General features: G+C 40.3%; 1 protein-coding gene across 29 annotated transcripts in view; it reads left to right on the top strand.

Annotated features, from left to right (window-relative positions):
- Window positions 1-17,250, top strand: part of TBC1D5 (TBC1 domain family member 5) — a 251,016-nt gene that overhangs the window by 203,147 nt on the left and 30,619 nt on the right. For 19 of the 29 annotated variants that reach the window (XM_083468038.1, XM_083468052.1, XM_083468059.1 and 16 more), the window contains 4 exons: window positions 824-909; window positions 5,959-6,233; window positions 11,032-11,121; window positions 15,565-15,728. In XM_083468038.1, the coding sequence (XP_083324164.1) occupies window positions 824-909; window positions 5,959-6,233; window positions 11,032-11,121; window positions 15,565-15,728 (615 nt within the window). The remainder of the gene's footprint in view (window positions 1-823; window positions 910-5,958; window positions 6,234-11,031; window positions 11,122-15,564; window positions 15,729-17,250) is intronic. The other 10 variants (XM_083468057.1, XM_083468042.1, XM_083468058.1 and 7 more) reach the window with 1 other exon arrangement.

Below are 17,250 nucleotides of genomic sequence, written 5' to 3'. Positions count from 1 at the left end.
GTGTTGCTTTTTATTGATTTCTAGCTTGGAAGGTTTCAAGATAGAATAGACATTGTAGTGTCTCTAGACAGCAATGAATATAGAATTTTAGCAACCCGAATGAAAAATATCCCAGCAGAAATCCCTTGAGGCTTAAAACTAGGGGTGGGGAAGAGCTGTAGTACAAGACCATCTGTAGGCCACAGTTTCCTTATCCCTGATATAGAGGTTATAGCATGCTACCATACCAAGTCTCCCATTAATGGAAATTTTATTTCTAAAAGCAGTTTGAAACCAATCTTCTCTACGTTTAAGAGAAAATTGATCTTGGAGCACAAAACCAAATCATAGAAACTTCTTCAATTATGATTAGGTTTTTTTTAAATATATATATATCTCACCATAGTTTTGTTTGTTTGTTGTGTTATCTGCATATGTTCCTTAACGGTACTATCAAATAATGTGTGTTCTTTTATAGAAATAGATTATTAATCCAGAATAATTTACTTAAAGCAAAGTTTAATTTAAATTAAAAATATTAATTTTTCATTTGCCACCTTTGAAGGAAAAATAAGACAGCTATTTCAATATTCTGTACAAAACATGTAGCCTCCCATTGTGGGCTAACATTCTATCCTGTATTTGTTTGTAATAGTGGGAGAGAAGGTTGTATGCACCATCTAGTGGCTATGCTAGATTTAGTCAGAAAAAGAATAGTAACCTGAAACATAGCCATAATTTTCCCTAATACTTTTAGCTGGGACAAATGATATGAATAGTACTATGTTACAGTATAATGACAATTTGCTGTTACTTATACAGTATGATCATTCTATATTTTTAGAGAAATCCAAGACCTGTGACTTACCAGTTTCAACAAAATTTGGATTACTACAAAGCACGTGGAGCAGACTTGATGAATAAAACTCGGTAAGCCTTTGTCATATTTTGCCAAAATAAAATGTGTTTAGAAAAAATTTATACATGTTAATAATCCTATATTCATTTGGGACTAAGTTCCATGTACACCAGAGGAGTAGAATTGCATAGGGTTGCAACCATGATTTGTTTCTGTTTTTAAATTACTAGGTAACAGGTAAAGCTGATCATTGAACTTGGTTTTTACAAATGAGAAAAACTAAGAAAACCCCAGCCTGGATCAGACCAACGGTCCATGTAACTCAGTGTCCTGTTTTATCACAGTGGCCAGCCAGATGATTATGTGAAGCAAGACATGAGGGCAATTGTTATTTGTAGTGTTGCTCCCAGCAGGTGCCTAATATATTAAGTAAATAAATGTTTGGTGGTATACTGCCATTAAACTTGGAGATTCCATATATATGAAGCTGTGTTCACAGGGAGCACTCACTGACCCTGACAACATAAAGTGAGCAACTCCTGCTCATCCAGAGTCCTTTATCTAGTCTAAGAAGAATGTGTTGATCTTTTTTAGCAAATGTCAAAATAGGTAAAGGTGATGGCGGCCCTATGTTATATTTCAGAGACCTTTACCTGACCGTTAAATAAGTAGATCCTTGCTCGACTTCACACCATTGATCCAGCATAGATTGATAAATGAAGTAGCAGCAGGGAGACCCATACAGTGGTGCCCCGCAAGACGAATGCCTCGCAAGACAAAAAACTCGCTAGACAAAAGGTTTTTCGGTTCGCGATTTGCCTCGCAAGACGAATTTCCCCTATGGGCTTGCTTCGCAAGACGAAAACGTCTCGCGACTTTTTTTCTTTGACTAAAAACAAAGACATGTTTTGTTTATAAAGTTAATTTATTTTCCCTTAAATTTTTGAACTGCTCTTTACAGTATGTGTGACTTTAAAGAGCAGTTAATAAACTGGTTGTTGTACCAAATTTGGCTTTGTTTGGACTTTTTTTGACCATAGGAACGCATTAATTGATTTTCAATGCATTCCTATGGGATTTCGTGCTTCGCAAGACGAAAAATTCGCTAGACAACAAAAATTGCGGAACGAATTAATTTCGTCTTGCGGGGCACCACTGTATTAAAATCCCACCCACTCCCCCAAATGTTAAAAAAGAAAAAAAGGACCACTTACTGACTCCCACTGCTGCTTGGTAAAGAGATAAGTCAGGGTAGTAGGGTTGGGGTTAGGGTTTAGGATTAAGGGTTAGGGTTAGCAGAAAAATAGCAGCAGAAGGAAGAAAACTGCAGACAAAGCAGTAGAGCCTCAGCAGGGAGGGGGCGAATGTGGCAATGTGTGAAGGGAGAAGACAAAAAGCGCCCCAGAGGACGATTTGTCCAAGACCTTCTCAGACCTGGCAGGCTCCTGGTCTCAGTAATTACTCATGACAGTAGGCACACTTTCTAGTAAGAGCATTAAATAAAAATAAGATTTAGTCAGGAACCAAAGTTTACCAAGTGGTGGCAAAACTTTTTCTCAGGGACAATCTGATTGACAACGTCAGTTGTCGGCAGCCACAAGGTTAAAGGGCATCTTGGCACTCCACCCCTTTAGATAAGGATATCTGTATATAAGAGTGGGATACACAGACTTGGCTCAGGCATTAAATAATTGTACTTTTTCAAATAAGAGCTGCAGTTTGTTAATTTAATTGTTGCATTAATTAATTAAGCCTTCAGTTAAAACCTAGGGCAAAATTTGTCCCCACAATTCACAAGAGGATACCATTTTTCCAGTGTTATAGATAGCTACAGCATTTCTAGGTTGAATTCTTTGAATCAAGTATGTGCAAGTTCAACATAGCAGCATGCCTGTGTGAAGCAAAATGGATTAATCTCAAGGTGAGGTAAAGGACACTGGGTGTAAAATGCTAACAGTTAAGTGTCAGTTAGGAAAGCGAGTTTAGGGTTCTGTGGGGGGGAGCACAAGTGGATGGCCTTGCTATAGGGAACAATTATAAAAGCAGAAATTGAAGAGAGGGAGGAACAAGCATAGCATTACATGCTAGCTAGAAGCGCTAAGTCAGGCTTCCTCAGTCTTGGCCCTCCAGATGTTTTTGGCCTACAACTCCCATGATCCCTAGCTAGCAGGACCAGTGGTCTGGTATGATGGGAATTGTATTCTCAAAACATCTGGAGGGCTGAGGTTGAGGAAGCCTGCGCTAAGTGCTCTCTAGGATTTTTTAGAAACCACAAAATTCTGTGGTTTTAAATTGATAGTTTAATTTTTGAGTTTGGACCCATTATACCAAAAATTGGGTGAAGTCATACCAAAGTCATGTTTCATTCCACCATCTTGATTCACAATTAGGCCTGGCATCCAAACAGTGGCAAAGACTCCCAACCCCAACTCAGAAACGCTTGTGTTGTGTATCTTGAGAGGCACCCAAACTTGTATAAAAAAAGAGTGAAGTCATGCCAAAGTCACATTTTGGACCTCCATCTTGCTTCAAAAATGGCATCCAGCATAGCAATGAAAATGAAGTCTGTGGTCTCCGTATCTGGAACCCTTGTGCTGAGTTTGGTGATGGTATCTCTAGAGATGGCCAAACATATGCCAAAAAATGGGCAAAGTCATGCCACAGGTCGCATTTTAGTCCCCCATCTTGATTCAAAATACCACTTGGCACCTGAACATCAACTTAGGCCCCTCATCTCTACCTCAGCGACCCATGAGCTGAATTTGTTGGTGATATCTTAAAAGGTGACTGAAACTATGTTAAAAACTGGGCGAAGTCACACAGTTTTGATTTAAAACAGTCTGCCACTGCACCTCAGAAGCAGTCATTCCGAGTTTAGTGATGATATATTAAGAGGTGGCCCAAACTATGCAAAAAAAGGCGAAATCACACCAAAGTGATGTTTTGGTCTGCCATCTTGATTCAGTATGGTGGCTGGCATCTAAATGTCAATGAAGAGCAACCCCCCCCCCCACCTTGGGAATGTATTGAGGACAAACAAATGGACAGACAGACAGACAAGCCACTTTCCAAAATATATAGTAGATTTCACTTTTGTGATTCAAATTTTAATTAATGTATATATTAAAAATGCAGAATTAAAAACCACACAATTGTGTTGTATTTATAGCAAGTTTCCCAGTGGCTACATAATGGGAACATATTTGAATCAGCTTTCTTAAACAAAGCATTTTCATCTGAGCAAAACACAGCTTGTTTTAAAAATATCCATTGATATCCAAGGTCAATGATGCTTATTGTGCTGAAACAAAATCATCTTCTCCAGAGTCTGGATTCACATCTTCTTGACATTCATGTTTTTAAAGTAATACCTTGCTTTTAATTTTTTTCTTAATGGCTGTGTAACATAATCAATCCCCATTTTTCTGGTGATCGTTGTGTAATTTTTATGCATCTTGATGGTTAAGCCATAGATATGGATCCTTGTTTGGTGGCTAAAACCATCTCTTACATCCATATATCGAAACATTCAAAGGCAGCAGAGCGAAAGCGAGAGAGCACACTTAATTTGTCAAATCTCTTCTATCTATAACTTCCTGTCCCAATCCTTGTTTGCTTAAACTGCTGCTTCGGAAAGTCACTGCTATGTCAAGGACATAGCAAGGGGGGAATAAGCAAGCAGATGGAGCATCAGAATTATTGTTTGGGAAAGGAGAGTTCCTAAGAACACTGTACAGGATCACAGCTTGTTCACAGCTAGTCCAGTAAAAGGACCCAAGTCTCTCCACCTCAGCATCTTCCTCTCAACAGCAGCAGTGCCTGAGCTACAGTGGTGCCTCGCAAGACAAAATTAATTCGTTCCGCAAGTTTTTTCTTCTTGCGAGTTTTTCGTCTTGCGAAGCACGGTTTCCCATGGGAATGCATGGAAAATCAATCAATGTGTTCCTATGGAGACCGTCCAGGGACAGAGGGGAAGCGCAGCGCGCCTTCCCCTCTGTTCCCAGACCTGTTTTAAAGCAAGGGAAGGGGCAGCGGGGAGAATCGCTTCTCCCCGTTGCCGCCCCTTGGTTCAAAAGGGGTCCGGGGAAAGCGGGGAAGATGCGCTGCGCTTCCCCGCTATCCCCGGAGCTTGCGGGGCAAGCTTCGTTTTGCGAAGCAAGCCCATAGGGAAATGCGTCTTGCGAAGCGGCTAAGAAAACGAAAAACTCCGTCTAGCGAGTTTTTCGTCTTCCGAGGCGTTCGTCTTGCGGGGCACCACTGTATTCCATTACCTCTTAAGCAGAGGGAAAGAAAGGGGCATATGTCTGCTTTTAGGTGTGCAGTGAAGTTTTGCCTAAGTAGACTTCCATAGGATTCTGATGTTATGTATGCTGCTCCTGTTTTAAATTGATTTGTCTTTGCTGGGATTTTATGTGGCGCCTTACCTTATTTAGCCTCACAGTATCTTGGTTTCTTTGTAAGCTGTCTTGTGTGCTTCAGTAAAAGGAAAGTGGAGTGTAAATTAAAATCATAACCTCTAAGGAGTGGAAAGGAAGCTTCGCATTTCCTTCTCAGCAGTGACAAAGGTTGAGCCTTGGTGTTCATGTCTGTATGTGGGAGGGGATTTCTTACCTAACCTCACCGACTCAGCTTGTGATTTTGAAATGAATGGACTATCAGATTCATGTCTATGGCACGGCCTTTTTGGCATCGTTGGTGTGGAAGACAATAACTGCCACCTACACTTGACACCAAGGTCACCATTATAGTCACAAGTGAAGGAAATATGTTGCTTCCATCTGAAAAATATTTGTGAGAGAACTCCCCACCCCCAACCCCCATTTGAATAAATGTTAAACACTTGCTTCTGTGGGAGAAAATTCAGTGTGGTTTTCAGGTGGTTCAGACAAGGAGGAAATTATTTCCTGAGTCCCTGAAATTGCCAATAAGGTTCATTCCTTATAGGCTAATGGCTCTTCTTTCATTAAAACAGAACTCTGAAAAATAGTGCTTGTCCTTATAGAGTCCTATTTGAGGGTGTGTGTGTGTGAGAGAGAGAGAGAGAGAGAGAGAGAGAAAGTTTTAGACAATACCACATACAACACTATTGTAGCAGCGCTGTGTTTCCTCTTGTTTTACAGTGTCAGTGCCAAGGTTGCTCCGCTGAACATCAATAAAGTTTCTAGTAGCTTACTGAATTTTGGCCGAAAGCTGATTTCCCCAGCCATGACATCAGGTGGTGCCACTGGGCTAGTTGTAGGTAGCAGTGGCAGCTTTTCTTCTGTTGCAGTGCCCATTAGGAGCTCAGTGGAGCTCCCTCAACAACAACTACAGCAGCAGCAGCAACAACAGCAACAGCAGCAGCAGCAACAGAGAATTATGAAATCTGAAAGTGTACCAGTTCAACTAAGCAAAGGTAAATACATGACATTACTTGGTTTTGAGACGGAATCCTGTAATGAGCAAAGCTTAGAGGCTTTTAGCCCAGTATTTGGGCAGTTTTACCAAGTCTACATGTGACCTTCAGCCTTCCACAGCTTCTCAGCTCCTGATCATGTTTATCTCTCTTCTAAACTAAAACCCTTTCTGCAGTTACCCTGCCACTCTCCAAGTTCTCCATCTTGTTTCACCTTCTTTCCATGCTATTGCATCTGCCAACCCTCTTTACCTAACCCCTTTGCTTGCTGCTTCTGACTGCTACCTTCTCTAGTTGCCATCTCCTAGTGCCTTCCTTGACCTGATTCCGTACCCTTTCCCTATGTGTTTGCCTGCCCTGCCCAAATCTACTTCTGTTATAGTGAGAAAGTTCAGTCAGTCATCACCACACCATTCCTCAGTGCTTTGCAATATAGAATCTCATATGGTATTGCAAAGGGGTATTTTAAGTATATTCATTCATTTTTACTGATAAACACTATTAGAACTTTGTAAAAAAAAAAATTCAATTTTTGGTCTGTTTTGAAGATACTGTGAATATATATTGGTATATTTTGATTATTTATAACACTCGTGGGAAAACTACTAAATCCAACAAGTTGTTGAATCACTTGTTCTGATTTAGCTCTGAAGAAATGTTGCTGTATTTTGTGGCTTCAGATAAAGGAGCATGACTATTCATATGTCATTTTGAGTCTAAGCTCCATTCATGATTTATAAACGTTCTCTTTTCTATTAGTGGCAATAAGAGAAAAGCATGCATTAGCATAGTCAAATAACTATAAAGGTCATGTTACTCCTAAAATTCTCATTCTAAAGAAGTAGCTCAACCAGATGATCAGATGTGTATCTCACCACACCACACTTACGCACACTAAATGCTCTGCCAGAGCCTTGGTCACAGTGTTTCCTCACAATTCCTCTTGTGCTTTCTCGGGGAGGTCATGATTATGAAGAAGCCACCACTCCATGTAAAGGCTGTCTTGCAATTAAGACAGACTACCTAACCCTATGCTGGCCACATGACCCGGAAGCTGTACGCTGGCTCCCTCAGCCAGTAAAGCGAGATGAGCGCCGCAACCCCAGAGTTGGTCATGACTGGACCTAATGGTCAGGGTCCCTTTACTTTTACCTAACCCTAAGATGCCTGAAACACTCTTATTGCTTCTGCTGACATATCAGTTTGCTTTATGATCTACTACATAAGATTTGAGAAATGTCTGTAAAATATACTCCTTTTAGTGAACTTGAAGTTTGTTGGTTTCTGGTATTTTTATTCTTAACTTGTAGTTCTGTATTTAGTATAGCAGAAGTGATTGAGAAGTTGTTGTTATTTATAAACATCCTTGTACAGTCAAACCTTGGTTGTTGAACTTAATCTGTTCCGGAAGCCCATTCAGCCTCCAAAATGTTTGACAACCAAGGTGCAGCTTCCGATTTGCATTCACTGTAAATGCCTTCCATTCATGATGATGTCTTAAAACTATGACTAATATTTCTATATGGGTTAGGCTTCACTGTTGTTGTATAAAATCATGCTTGGTCTTCCTTTTATTAGTTTAAAGAGCCACTGAGCATGTAAAAGCAATCCCAGATTACCAGGCTACCATTAAAGTTTGTTAAAAGTGTTTTGAGGGCAGGCCACACACATATGGATTTGAAAGACCACTATCAAGTTTGCTAAACTCCTCTGAAGTATTGCTGTTAACTTAATAGTAATCCCCAAACTGGCTGTTCACTATGTGCTAATCAATACTTATTTATTTAGGTAGATCTTTAGCCTATTCCTATAAAAATTCAAAGGATCACGAAACCGTCTAGTCATCAGGCATCACCATTACAATTTTGTGAGATGCTTGGGACATCTCAATTCGCATGGCATTCACACATACCGGAAAGGAGGTATCTCAAGATCACCTGAAAAAGCAGAATTTCATTGTCCTGAGTAGGTAAACAAAAAACCCCCAAACACCTAAAGTTTATACTTGCACAGTTAGAAACTTCTAAGAGTTACAAGTCCATTTTCCAAAACCATAGCAGGACATTGAAGGTTTGGTACTTGCCTCCATTAGTTCTAAGTTAATGGAACAGAAACAAGCAAATTTACTCAACAGTAAGAAAACTGCAACTGAAAATACAATCTGCAAATCGGTTTTGAATCTCTGGTGTCCCATCCTTTAGGGAAAAGCTGTCAGGATGAGAGAAAGAATGACCAACCAACAGTGTGCATAAGAGCAATAGGCAAGGCTTGTTAAAAACCAATCAAGGCTGGCACCCCCCACCCCACCCCCCAACAAAGTGGGGAACATCAGCCTAACAACAAAGGTTTTAGCACTTCAAATGCTGGAATTCCATGAAAGGAGGACAGACAAGCAGAATCAACAAAGAAAAAAAGCAAACATGTATGGTTGTAACTAGCGAACATGATTTCATAGAAGGAAATGGAACATAAAAAATATAACTTCTTGTAACTGGATTTTTTTAGCCTGCATGCCCCAAAGTAGGATTTTGTTTTGTTATTTGTATTGTGGAAGTTGGCCAGACCATAGAAATCATGACCATTATAGGCCTGGTTCATGACATGGCATGCTAGGCACTCTTGTAAATTTAGTCAATTACCAAATTGATATTGTTTCACACCACCCCAACCTCCAAGTAGTGCAGGATTCCAGAGGTTCCAGGAACTTACACAGGGTTTGTGTTTCCTTTTGGAAATGAGGTGCAGCGAAGACTGTGATGTACTTACAATATTTGGTTTATTTACACATATTTACAATCTGAGCCTACAATGTAGGGGTTCACAGCTTCAGCACCCCAAGAGGGTCTTGCTTCTCCCACAGTTGCATCCCTGGATTCAAACAGTCACCTCAAGAGGAAGCTAGACTGACTTAATTAGCTCTTAACACTTACTAGAGCCAGGGAATAGAGTCCTCTTGCACCCATTTTAACCCCCCCCAAGGCCAGATTAAATTCTGATTTTTGCTTAATCCAGGGATTATAGGAGTCTGGCACCATCAAACTCATAACAGTGTTTAGGATTTGATTTACCTTCTGTTTGTTACATAGGGAAGCAATATGATTACATAACAACCACAGAACAAGCCACAAATCTTGCAGATACTTATGAGGGTGTATTTATTTCAGCATGCAGGAGGTTGACCGTTTGCCTTGCTCCTGTTACTTAGATCTGCATGTGAGAGAGAATCTACAAAACTAAACAAAAAACTGAAGGAAAAGTGCAATGTTAGATTCTGTATCTTCATCACCTTTCCAGCACAGACTACCAGCCCCAAATGCACATTGTTTCTTTATTGGTCCTCTTCTGTTAATCAGTAATGGTGCTCTAAATGTCAGACTAAAAACCATGCATGTCTCATTATCGTCAGAAACAAATATTCAGAATACTTATTAAAATCTAAAACTGAAGTTAGACTATTTTCTTCTTGTTGTAGTGTTAGTGGTTCATTATACTGGCATTAAAGGACACAGGTGGCGCTGTGGTCTAAAGCACAGAGCCCAGGGCTTGCCAATCAGAAGGTCGGCGGTTTGAATCCCCACAACGGGTTGAGCTCCCGTTGCTCGGTCCCTGCTCCTGCCAACCTAGCAGTTCGAAAGCATGTCAAAGTGCAAGTAGATAAATAGGTACCGCTCCGGCGGGAAGGTGAACGGCATTTCCGTGCACTGCTCTGGTTCTCCAGAAGTGGCTTAGTCATGCTGGCCACATGACCCGGAAGCTGTACGTCAGCTCCCTCAGCCAGTAAAGCAAGATGAGCGCTGCAACCCCATGGTTGTCTGCGACAGGACCTAATGTTCAGGGGTCCCTTTACCTTTATACTGGCATTACCTCTTGGGCAATTCATGCTGTAGTAGGAACAGAAATGCTTGGTTGATCTGACTGTCATATTAAACCCTAATGATATATAATTCTGATTAATGTTTAGGGGGTTGTTACCAATAAATAGTTTATACCCATTTGCCTGAGATTGAGCCTCAATGAGTTCAGTGGGACTTACTTCTGAGTAGACATGTATAGGGTTGCATTGTTAATTACCAATAATTTATACCTTTTCTTATTGGAAACTTTGTGTGTTGAGTTCCTGCTGTGGAAATGCTGTAAATTGATCGTAAAAGCAATAGCTAATGAAAAGATTCCAGTTGGTTTGTAATATGGTTTGTAAAATGTTGGTTTGTAAAACAAAGGCATCCAGGGACTGAGGAAGACAGTCTTCTTTTCAAAAATATCTCTTGTTATATTTGAAAATCAATAGAATACACTTCTTATAACTGTTAACTTATTCTTAAGATAAAGAACTTTGCTTTAATACTTCTTAATAATAAGTTTATTATTCCCATTTTCTTATCAAGAACTGACTTCAAGAATCCTTTTAGATCTCATGTTTGACATATATTTAAGAGGTGTAATGTGAAATTAGACATAATCATTATCCTAAATCTACACCAAGTATCTGTGGTGGTCTTTGTTTACCAAGTTTTACAGGGTTCAAAAAAAGTGTGTGTTCTTATTTTTAAGATTTTACAAATTGTTCAAATAAACGCATACTCTGTGGAGTGGTAGATTTGTAAATGTAGGGAATGTTGGCATTAAAGGGAAGTAAAATGGAAGAATCAGATGACAAGCATATATCTCAGGGAAAGTCGATCAGATGTCAAACATTGTATTTGCAATAGAAAGGGGTCATTTCCCATTCTTAGTTAGACAAAAAATGAAAGACTTCTATTTCTGTTACGGTAAAGTTTTTTTTAACTTTATTTACTAGGAGATGTAGTTACAGGCAGTGATGCTCAAGTGTCGGTTCCTGTCCAGAATCTCACTGCCCTCCAAGGGATAGTTGCTACAGCAACCCATGGTATGTTTGCCTGTCACATTTTTATTGGAAAGCCAGACCCACGCCTGTTTCATTTGTGGTGTTGTCATTTCCAGTGTGTCTCATACATCGTACTTCCACTAAGTGGTGCTGTTGTTTAGAAAAAAGAAATTTCCTTTATTGAATCACCATTGAATCTACTATTTTTTTAAAAAAATTATTATTATTACCATTTTGTTGCATATAGTATTATGCTATTCAGGTACACTGTAGGAATTTTGATTTAGGACTTTCGGAAAGAATATCTTCTTAGCCTACAATGCTTTTTTAAAAATCTTCAATTAAGAGCCTACATCTGAAGTAGTGCAGTGTAAATCTAATGAAGTAAAAGGTTCCCTTCATTTAGAAAGCGAGTATTTATACGAAGCAAAGAGAGAGTCTTTTTCCAACATTTGACAGTATTATGTGGAAGGGGATTATTTTGTGACTTTGCTGAAACCATAGGAGTGTATCCAATTAAGTTATACTCATAGTAGTCTAATTGAAATTCATGGACTATTTGTCATGTCCATTAATTCAGTTATTCTGCTCTGAGTGTTAGATACATCCCCATAGCTCAGATCCTTAATTTCCATGCTGAATCAGAGTTCAGGCAGCGGCTATTTTAGGCACGTCCAATTGATGCGCAATCGCTGATGTGCAGATCCTTTTGGACCTGGAAGAAGGCGGAACAAGGGTGGGGCATGAGGGCCAGGAATGGAACTCCCACACAAAATGGTTGTCACTTATGACTGTAAAAGTAAAACAAATTCTTCTTCTTTTTAACTCTCTCTATTTTAAAAGCAAAGTTGCTTAAGCATTCAGAATTATTCTAAATTGTTTTTCAGATTTTGTGTTTCTTCTCCTGTCTCCTGCTTTCAGAAAAAAAGGAGTGATATCAGACTTTGCTACTTGTTTTGTTGATGGATAGATTTATATTGGTCATTGGCCTTGGCACTATTAAATTTTCCCCCCAAAATAAGTTCTATAAAATAGAATAGATACAGCTTCCAAAGGTAGAGTCTTCAATATATCTTACACAGAGATCATATAATTTATCCTGCTTCTGCAACTTTTTAGCAGACTTTCCCAACTGACAATCTAAATAATGCAGCAGAACTTCTAATTGTTGATTTATCCCAAAGTTAAAAAGCTGCTTTATGAAGTTTACACTTTTAACCTGCAAGTACATATTGATCCAGTTCACAAATAACTCAAAGCCATGCCACAACTTACTGAAAATTCACGGGCTCCTGGTGAGAAGATTCTGGGCACTTTGGTCCTCCTGCTGTGAGCAAAGCCATGGTTTGGCTTAGCAATACACATGGGCTTATGGTTTATCTCACTTTAGAAAAACCATGATTTGTACCTCAGGTTTGTTCGGTGGCTTACCACTTGCAAAGTACACTTTTTTTTGTAACCTCCGGTCTGAAAACATTTTAAAAATACCTAAAACCACTTTTTAGTTGGGCAGAATTCATGTTAAAATAGAGTTCTACAATGGGGATTTGAAACCAACACTTGGGGTGACGTTAGTATATGTACAATTACAGCTAGCAGACAAGTTTTTTCTTAATATATGTATTTTTAAAATACCATTTTTATCCTGCCCATCAAGGAGCTCATACATTGGTTTTCCATGAGCACCATTTACACTTAAAGCAGTCTACCTCTGACAACCTATTGACTTCCATAAACAGCTGGGGACTTGAACTCAGGTATAAATAGAGATTCAAGTATACTCCTCTTCACCATGATCTTCTTGTTATATTTAACAGTAAACAAAAGAGTGAAGGATAGGAATTTATCAAAAGAGAGCATTCACAAATACCACTCCACAGAACTGTAAAGAATGGGATGGGGGCAATTTTCCCCTACCTGTTGACTAGAAAACCTAATTACAGATAGTATGTACAGTGGTACCTCAGGTTACATACGCTTCAGGTTACATACACTTCAGGTTACAGACTCCGCTAACCCAGAAACAATGCTTCAGGTTAAGAACTTTGCTTCAGGATGAGAACAGAAATCGTGCTCTGGCGGGGCAGCAGCAGCTGGAGGCTCCATTAGCTAAAGTGGTGGTTCAGGATAAAAACAGTTTCAGGTTAAGAACGGGCCTCCGGAACGAATTAAGTACTTAACCCGAGGTACCACTCTAGATACTCTTCCATTTTATTGGAAGCATGGCACCTGTGATGAAATAGCTGCTGAGGATCTGGTAGGAGACTAACTGCCAACTGGTACGATGTATAGTAAAAGAGTGAACCAAAGCTGGTGGGACCAAAATAAACATGAGAGTTCCTTCCCTCTTTGGCTTGCACTTCCCCTCTAACCATGTATCTTAGCATTATTCCTTTGTCTTGATGGAAGCAGTCAGCGGAGGTGTCTGGCAAGGCCTGTCAACATTACTTCTATCAATCAGATTAGGCTCTCCTTATTGTCATCACTGAAGTTTGGCAGGGAATAGTTGCTAGGAACATAGGAAGCTGCCTTGTACTGAGTCAAATCATTAGTCCTTCTAGCTCAGTAGACTCTGCACTGGCTAGGAGCAGCTGTCGAGGATTACAGACAGGGGTGATCTGAAATTGCCGGTGTAGTCTGCACAATTCCAATCTAACTAAACCCCCGTTTGGGTGTTCAAGAAAAACCCAGAGGCCTCCCTGCGATTGGGAATCATGCATCATCGAGGTTCTCAGTTGCTGGGAGGATTCTGTGCACATTCAGATCTTCCGCCCAATGCACAAAGGACTTGTGGTTGCAGCCGGCAGAGTCTGGGATATTGTTGAGGAGGCAGTCATGCACAGCCCCTGCTCTCTTTCAGCCTGAACAGGCTCAGCATCATCTTAGTAAAAAAAAGAGAGGCTGTACTGTGGGTGAGAGACATCAAAGGCCACCAAGTGTGTTCATGGCTGAGCTCAGCATCTTAATTTCTACTCTTCTGGGTGATTTGCAAGACTGAATTAGTATGTGCTGGTTTTGCCCTTTAAATCTCTAAATGGCTTGGGACCATGATTCCTAATGGGCAGCCTTTTCCTATATAAGCCTATGTACTCATTAAGATCTGCTGGACAGACACTCTTTTATAGCCCATCTAAATCTGGTTGAAATGAGAGAGAGAGAGAGCGCCAGAGCCTTTCCTCTCCTCTGGCTGTGCTCAGGCTTTGGAATTTGCCTCCCTCGTTTTGCCTCTTCTGTCACTGTGTGAAGGCCTTTCTGTTCCAGGGGTTGTTTTACCTGCTGAGTTGTTGACTGGCTTCTCATCTCCCTGGCTCCTTAGCTTCTGTAATCATATGTCTCTTGAAATTGTTTATATTCTTACTTTATTGTTACATTTTAGTTTTTTTATATTAAATGTATTTTCTCCCTTGAGTATTTGTAAGGGAATTATTATTATTATTATTATTATTGATAAATAAGCACAATGTACCTGCTAAATGTCGTGAAGCTATTCTCATATCATGCTCTGTTTGTCTTAAGCTCCAAACATCACACATGCAAGTGAACATTGATTTATGCAGTGGTCATATATATATTACAGGATCTGAGCTATTGCCTTTTTTTTTTTAAGCCAGTGTTCCTAACTGTTGCACCTAATGAACAGGAAGAACATGCAACTGATTTTGGGATTAGGGTCACACCAATGAAACCTGCAACAAAATATTCCAGTGTGGACTGTTCCAGTCAGGCAGGCACATATGTTCTCAGGATACTCCATTCCACTACCCCCCAGTTTCTTGTTTTTCCTTCCTCTCCAGCAGATTGCCAGCATTCCATGCCAATTGAAGATGCTCAGCCCTCTTTTTGCTATTTTGGGGTTTTTTCTGGCCCCTGAAGAATTATTTTCTAAAGATCTTTTGTTCTTATGCAAACCTTGGGGTTCCCCTAAACTTGCTCACATATTTCTCCTATCTATGAATCATGCTGTTTTGGTTATGCAAGGATCGGGTTGGAGAACTGAGTTGGTACATAGGATTCCACTGCATTACATACATCCATTTTATCCTTAGCAATGCCTCCTCTATCAAGCTAACACTTCACTGCTTACCTCCAAATTCCTTGTCTAGCAAATATTAAAAACTCTGTATTTGGAAAGGAGGGAGAGAGAAATTGTTTGAGCATTTTTTTTACACTGCTGTGCATAGACTGAGCACTGAATGCACGCCTTTCATAGGGCACTGTCCATGTTTTTTGCACAGAATTTGTTTTATGTGTTTGACTTGTATTTGTCTTGTGGAGAGTGTGCGTTGAAGGGATGGCACTAGGCAGGCCTGCCTGTCTCACAGTGGCAAGTCCCTCTGTGTGTGGACAAATGTGCTTTGATGTCACAAAATCTCACTCTGTGTTCATCTGTTTACGAAGGTTACTGAGTGACACTTCAGATAGGGAGCTCTTTGATGGCAATGTATTCCACTGATCATTTTTTGTTTCCCTCTGTTTGCTTTTCAGGGCAGGGTTCAAAAAATGTCAGCGCTTCTCCAAGCATTGAAAGTTTGTCTGGGGGACGTGAATACACAGGGTCTCCACCTTTGTCTGCAACCAAGAAAGAGTCCTTTTTCAGTACTATTTCCCATTCTCGTTCGCACAGCAGAAGTATGAGCAAAAAAGAGTCTGTAAGTCCCTACTGCTTATTGATCTCATATTGTCTCCCTTATTTGCACTGGTCTGCTTTTTCATTCAGGGACCTATGTACACAGGCAGGCACGTATCTTGTGACACAGGAAAGATCTGTTCCGAATTTTTATGGAGGATTATTTCCCTTACTTTCTGTTTTTCTGTGTGTCTTCCTTAACTCATGAACAGCCATGGTGTCCTCTAAATAAGAAAGGAACACTGTTCCCACTTCAGCACCAGATCTGACAGGCTTCAGCAGCTGATGAGGTCCCAGAACACTTGCAAAGCTTACTGGTTCTGACACCTGATATGCACCCCACCCCTCCCATCCTATCCTGGCACTAGGTTTTAAATTTCTCACAATGTCTCCCATGTTTAACATTGCAATGGGGCATTTGGGAGTATTAAATGGTGGCTCACAGTCACCCATTGCTGCCACCAGAAAGTTGGTGCCCAAGGACTCACTGATGTAGAAGAGGACTCAGTGAGGACCACTTTGACAAATGCTCCGTCAGACTTTCAGACTTTGCACCAGTCGTCTAGGCAGCACATTCATGTTCCCTGCTTTAGCTGCTGTTGCCATAGAAGCTTATAAGGCACTGATAAAGTTGTGAGGGCAGGGGAGACGGAATAGGAAAGATGTATCCCAATTCTCTCTGACGCCTCCTTAGGTTCTCCTTAAATTCAGCCTTTTCTGCTCATGCAAGAGCAAGTGCAGAGCCACAGCCATTGTCACTGCCTCCAAAATAGCTTCACACATATCTCTTCAGTGCCTGTACTATAGGGAAGTAATGGTTTCTCATGCCTCAGTGTAAGGTGCAATGCGGCCTTTCCCCATCAAACAATAGGAAAGGTGCTAAGATCTTGGCTCCTGGTCTGTTGCCATTGTGCTACAAATCATACTGTGAATCAACTTTGTAATGCATCTTTTGATACCTTTACTGAAAAGTAGGAATGCACCATCTCTATGCGCATTCCAAAATTGATCCCTTGCGTGTGATGCAAGTAAGTACACAGAAAGTATCATCATTTTCTAGTGCAGGCAAAGAGAACATGGCAACTGAAAAGGTATAAGTTTTTGCCAGGTTGCACCTTCCGTCAGTGGTCATCAATGTGAACAGTGTCACGTTCCCATTGGAGACATTGGAATGTGTGTATTTATTTTTGTAAAATATTATAACCTGCCAAATTTTCAAAAATAAATTCAAGGTGGCTAACAAATCCATACATCACATCACACAATATATCCCAGTTCCCGTTCCTTAGTCATAAGTGTTGACATAAAGACCCTAAACTACAATGATAAGTTCCAAGGCAGCCATTAAAACAAAAACTTCAGAAATAAAAGGAAACACACATTTTTAAAAAACCACACACACTGTGGAGGCCTTTTTAAACAGCCACATTTTTGCCAGCCACCTGAAGCAATACTGTGCATCCCTTGACTGGAAAGACAGCTCTGCCAAAGAGCTAAATCCTCTGCCACATCTCCTTTCTGCCCTGAGCAAGTTGAGGGAGCCT

This window comes from Podarcis liolepis (genome assembly GCF_965112155.1).
Source record: "Podarcis liolepis genome assembly, chromosome: 12".
NCBI classification, from domain to species: domain Eukaryota; kingdom Metazoa; phylum Chordata; class Lepidosauria; order Squamata; family Lacertidae; genus Podarcis; species Podarcis liolepis.
The sequence above is the reverse complement of the archived record's forward strand: the minus strand, read 5'-3'. Positions and strand labels throughout refer to the sequence as shown.